Source organism: Gossypium hirsutum, chromosome D12, assembly GCF_007990345.1.
Source record: "Gossypium hirsutum isolate 1008001.06 chromosome D12, Gossypium_hirsutum_v2.1, whole genome shotgun sequence".
Taxonomy (NCBI): Eukaryota; Viridiplantae; Streptophyta; class Magnoliopsida; order Malvales; family Malvaceae; genus Gossypium; species Gossypium hirsutum.
Genome location: NC_053448.1, coordinates 31,613,576 through 31,619,387, shown reverse-complemented (window position 1 = coordinate 31,619,387; position 5,812 = coordinate 31,613,576). Strand labels below are relative to the sequence as shown.

General features: G+C 33.4%; 1 protein-coding gene across 2 annotated transcripts; it reads right to left on the bottom strand.

Annotated features, from left to right (window-relative positions):
- Positions 1-3,888: 3,888 nt before the first annotated feature.
- Positions 3,889-5,384, bottom strand: LOC107945734 (peroxisomal and mitochondrial division factor 2). 2 transcript variants are annotated; one of them, XM_016879838.2, is made up of 2 exons: positions 5,232-5,384; positions 3,889-5,014 (listed from the first exon to the last, which is right to left on the bottom strand). In XM_016879838.2, exon 2 carries the CDS (start codon positions 4,991-4,993, stop codon positions 4,115-4,117), a length of 879 nt encoding a protein of 292 aa, XP_016735327.1. In that variant the 5' UTR covers positions 4,994-5,014; positions 5,232-5,384; the 3' UTR covers positions 3,889-4,114. The 2 variants fall into 2 exon arrangements, with proteins under 2 accessions (XP_016735327.1, XP_016735326.1); XM_016879837.2 differs by having other exon boundaries at positions 5,172-5,352.
- Between the last annotated feature and the right edge of the window lie 428 nt (positions 5,385-5,812).

The window sequence follows — 5,812 nt, the reverse complement described above, 5'->3', positions numbered from 1 at the left end:
CAAACACCCAAAAACCTCCGCCTTTATCCTTTGCATGCTTAATTCAATAAAAAGGACTAAATCGCGTAAAGTGCAAAACTTGAGTTCTATTAGTTAAAGATATTAAATGACAATGTGATTAAATGGTTGAGAGTTTTATGTTGCAATTAGACCATACAAATTGCTAGTGGACTTTTATGGCCAGTAAAATGAAATTATAAAGGTTATATGTTAAGGTTAAATTAGTAAATAACCAAATAACTTAAAATTAAAATAAGTAAAATTAAAGTATCATAATCCCAAAAGCTAAACACTACCGAAATTTGAAGGTTAGGAAGCCATAGTTAGGGCTTAAAGCATTCGGCCAACATTTCTAGTGCATGTAAGTGCATTTTTACTCGATTTTTAATGATTTCTATGTTTTTGAGATCGTTACAACTAGTACTAGCTAGTCCGTGTCTTCAATTTCAAAACTGTTAAAGATTTTGATAGTTGTCATTGATGAGCTTATGTGTTCTTTGATTTTTAATGGTGAAATATGAATATTTGATGTTAGATTTTCATATTTTATAAAGTTATTTTTTGATGAAAATGCAAATTAGGGATTAAATTGGGAAAAGATGAAAATATGGGGTTAAAAGTGTGAATAAGTGTGAAATATGGGCTACTAGGGGCACTATGGTAATTCGATCAAGCATGGGTCTTGTTGAATTTTATGAATTTTGTGTATTTGTGAAATAGGGACTAAATTGTAAGAAATGTGAAAGTTTAGGGCCAAAGTGTAAATTGGCTTAAATATGTGCTTTTGGACTGAATTGAATGATTATATGATTAAATGAGTTAATTTTGAATACATAACACTCAAGAAAAGAGGAATCCAAAATTAGATCACGGGAAAGGCAAAATTATCGAGTAATCGATCAAATTCGTCAATTCCGAGTACGAGGTAAGTTCATAAGTAAATAAATGTTTTTGAATTTAAATGTATATGTTTTATACATTGCCGAATTGATTTGTATAAAGATATACATTGCCGAATTTGATTTCTTTATAGATATACATTGACGAAATTGATTTGTTTATAGATATACATTGTCGAATTTGAATTGTTTATAGATATACATTGCCGAATTGATTTGTATATAGATATACATTGCCGAATTTGATTTGTATATGGTTATACATTGCCGAATTTGATTTGTATATGGATATACATTGCCGAATTGATTTATATATAAATATACATTGTCGAATTTGATTTGTTTATAGATATATATTGTCGAATTTGATTTGTATATGGTTATACATTGTCAAATTTGAATTGTATATGGATATTCATTGCTGAATTGATTTGTATATAGATATACATTGCCGAATTTGATTCGTATATGGATATATACTGTCGAATTGATTTGAGCATTGGATGACTAGTTTCGTGCATGAATTGATTTAATTACGAAGTCGAAATCTCTGAATGAACCTTAGTAAATATATTGGATATTGATGTCATGATATTAAGACTTCCGAGGTGTGATTTCGTGTAAGACCATGTCTGGGACATTGGCATCGAAGTGAGAAAACATGTAAGACCATGTTTGGGACATTGGCATTGATATGCGTTAACATATAATACCATATCTCGGATATGGCATTGTACGAGTTTTATATGATTTCTGTATGATCTTAACAATTCCGAATGTGAATTTGAGTTGAATGATTCAGGTATATGTGAAGTTTTATGTTCATAAAATATTAAGGTAAGTTTAGTACTTAATGTGATAATATGCAATTATATGAGTTAGTTAAATGTTTATGTGTTTGAGATTTATTTGAATTCAACCTAGTTGAATTGAATTATAAATATCATTGAGGTGATTTATTTGCTTATGGCTTACTAAGCTTCCAAAGCTTACTTTGGGCATTCTTCTATTGTTTTATAGATATATAAAACTAGCTCGAGCTCGAGGATCGTCAAGGATTATCGTCACACTATCAATTGACAATTTGGTATTTTTGAAAGCTTCATATTATGGCATATGGCATGTATAGACTATGGTTAATTTTGAGTTGTATATAAGTGGCAATACGAAATGGCTTGTTAGAGATACTAATTATTATGTATATTCGGTCATGTTATAAACTCTTTTGGGAAGTATGTTTCGAAGTATATATGTATGATAATGTTTGGCTATAAGATTCGGCTTGAGTAATGATTTAGTTGGTTCGGAAAAAAAAATGTTTATATATAAAATATGATTAGTAGACATGAATTGTGATAAATGACTGTGTTAGACTATGTTAAGTTAGGTAGTGCCTCGTAACCCTAATCCGACGACGGATACGGGTTAGGGGTGTTACATCCAACATGTTATGATTCTTACATAAGTTGTAGAGTCAACATAGTTATACTTTAAGGTGTTTCCTATTCTACTATAATTATGATAATTTGATATTAGCAAGTTTTAGCAAGTTTTAGAATTCCTTTGAGTATCACTAAGCATGAAAATTTTTAATGCATTGGATGTTTTCTTTCCACTCATAAGTATGAAATCCAAGTTTGTGAAGTTGTGACAAAACATCACGTCTACTTTTGGATCACATCACTAGGCTTTATCCATGTATTGGAACCCTTTTGGTTATGTACAAGTTTTTGAAGTTGTGACAAAACATCACGTCTACTTTTGGATCACATCACTAGGCTTTATCCATGTATTGGAACCCTTTTGGTTATGTACATATGTTAGTTCTTAGTGGCATGTATAGAATGGTTCAAGCCAAATCTTTAGAAGTTTTATAGATTAAGTAAACTATGGATGAATGGTGCCATGTTAATTGCCTGTAGTTATGTTTGCTATGATGACTAAAGTATGTATGGTTTTAATGTTTGCTCTTTTACCTAAGTAAGGTTAGTCATCTAGTTAAGGTTGCCATAGAAAAGAGACACTTAGACTGCTTGGTTGATAAGTGATGGATTGCTAGTGTTTAATGCATTTAAAAAGGTTTTAGTTGAGTTTAGAGTCTTAAGAAGCATGCTAGTGCGTATCAAGATTTGGTATGGTTTTCTAGCCTAAAAGATGACCTAGAATTGTTGTCTTGGAATGTATTACGCCCAAGTAACGGCACCTAAAACAGGGGTACCAATACTTGCTAAGGGAGTATCTACTTGAGCCTTTGAGAGGACATTGGTACCAATACCCTATCATGTGGTATCAATACTCTTAATTCATGTACCAATACTTGAAGAAGAGGCAACCTAACCTTCCGAGTTAATATCTAATTGGACTTTTGAGAACGGTTCAATATCAATATCCATCCCTTAAAATATCGATACCTCCCCAAAAGATATCAATACCGTTTCACTTGAAGGAGGCTTTAGTTTTTGTTTGCTTGAACAAAAAGCTTTATTGTCGATTTTAAGACCTACTTATACTTGAACTGAGAAGTTCAAAAGCATGGACTGTCAATTAATGTTTGAGCATCAAATGTAAAGTTACTTATCCAAATTCGACAATGAGTCGACTAAGAGGGGTGTAATATTTGGACTAATATTATAACTAAGACAATTGGCAAAGGGATGATCAAATAACTAAAACATATGTCTACTATAATAATATCCTTGATATCAATCGAGTCCCAACATAGAAAACTATCAAAAACAAGAAAATAGTTTTGTCTCTCTATAAATCAATAATTATTTATACAATTTAAATAATAATAAAAAACATCATACAATTTTGTCATTTTAATAAATATATTCCATATGCAAAATTCAAATAACATTGCAACTGAATAAACCAGAAGGCCAGTTCAAAAACAGAAAAACCAAAAGGCAAGGAAGGGTGATTAGGACTACGTTAAATTCACAATAACAAAATAAAACAAAGAAAACATAACAGTGCCCTTAAAGCATCAAGCCAAACTGCAGAAATTCCTTCAAAAACTAAATGGAAGTGCCACACTGGTTTTCAAAATTATAATTGCCAACTAGCAAACAACATAAGTATATAGTAGTAGAAGAAAGTGAGATTCATGGGCAGAAAATTGAAAATCCCAGTACCTATCAAAAATTGAACCCAGATTCATTATTCGTATAATGAAATCCTAACCGCGATGATCATGCACCAGTAATCATCAATTACGACCGCTTCCTACAGCAAAGATACACCGCAGCAGCCGCAACAAGGACAGCTGCAGCCGATCCTGCTGCCACAAGCGGCGGAACATTTAGCCCTTTCTCTTTACTCTCAGCAGTCTCAACAATCTCTCTTGATTTCCCATTGATACCATCAGCAGCCTTCTTCTCTACCTCCTCCTTCAATTCCAACAACTTTAACTTGAAGCCCATCGCCCTCTCCTCAGATTCTCGTTGTTCTTCCTTAGTCGTCTCCAGTTCAACCCTCGTTCTCGCCACCTCTGCTTCCAGGTCCTTAACTTTATTCTTGAATACATCCAGCTGTTGCCTCAGCTCCTCTTCCATCCTAACATTTTTGCTCCTCTCCTCCGATTCCCTCACTTCTAGAACCCCTAATTTCCTCTCCAACTCCCTCTCTCTCTTCTCGTTCTCAACTTTCTCTTTCTTCAGTTCAGTGATTTCCTTGCCCAATCTCCTAATCTCCAACCCTTTCTCTTCCAATTCTCTCTTCAACTCCATCGACTGCTTGTTCGCTTCATCTGCATCACTCATCGAAGTGATCAGATCATGTTGAAGCCTCGCAACCTCGGTTTCGAGATCAGCCGATCTCGCGGCGACTGATTCCAGAACCTTCTTGTCTTCGTCCCAGTGATCCATTTCTTGCCTCATTTCTTCTTCCTTGTTTCGCAGTTGATCAATTTCTAACGTCGCCTTTTTCATCTTCTCCTTCAACTCTTTGTTCTCGTTGCTCAGGTCCAGTTTCTCACTTTCAAGCGCTTTAATTTTGCTATCCTGTTCAGTGAGTTTGGCTTTATCAGCGTCGTAGAAATTGTCCGCCATCTGATTCTCCACTTCGCCGTTGATGACCGTCGAATCTGCCATTTGCTCTTAACAGCTGTTTGGCTGCGAAGAAAATCACACAAAAAAGGTTAGAAGTTGGGAAGAAAGAAAACCCTAAAGATAACCCTTTTTGTGGCAAAGATAGAGAGCACCAAATATATATTATATATATTTTTCTGAGAAAAGAGAAATGAAAGAGAACTTTATGTTTTAGTTTTACCTCTTCTAATACAAAATAAAATGAAAATGTGAGGAAAAGAAAGTGCAAAAGAAGCGGCACCTCTGTTTTCCTGATGATTCGTTTAGGGTTTTGTATGTTTCATAATCAGATGAGAAGGAATAAAAGGAACATGTGTGGATTGAAGGAATCCAGGAGAAACGAATGGTTAAGAATAAAGGGAGCCACGTAGGTGGCACTTTGCGGTGGCAGTGATGAAAAGCGAGGAGTGGGGGAGCGTGGGACCATGTAAAAGTAACAATGGTTTTTTTTTATCGAGTAAACTCACTTAATTTTTAAAAAGTTATAAATTAATCATTAAATTATTTAAAGGTTATCACTTAAATTAATAGATTGTTATTGATAATTTTAAAATTCGATTACTCAACTATCTATAAGTTTATAATTTAATCACTAAATTATTTATAAGATTACAAGTTTACACTTTAATCACTTAATTTTTACACAATTACTCTTTAACTCATTAAACTAAATAATATCAATAACAATTCAAGCCTTAAACCCTAGCAACGTCACTATCAATCCTATGCCTCATCTTTAACCTAAACAACTCAAAAACATTTCATTCTTAATTCAATCTCCAATTCACCTTTGACCAAAACCATAATCCAAAAAAATTTGTA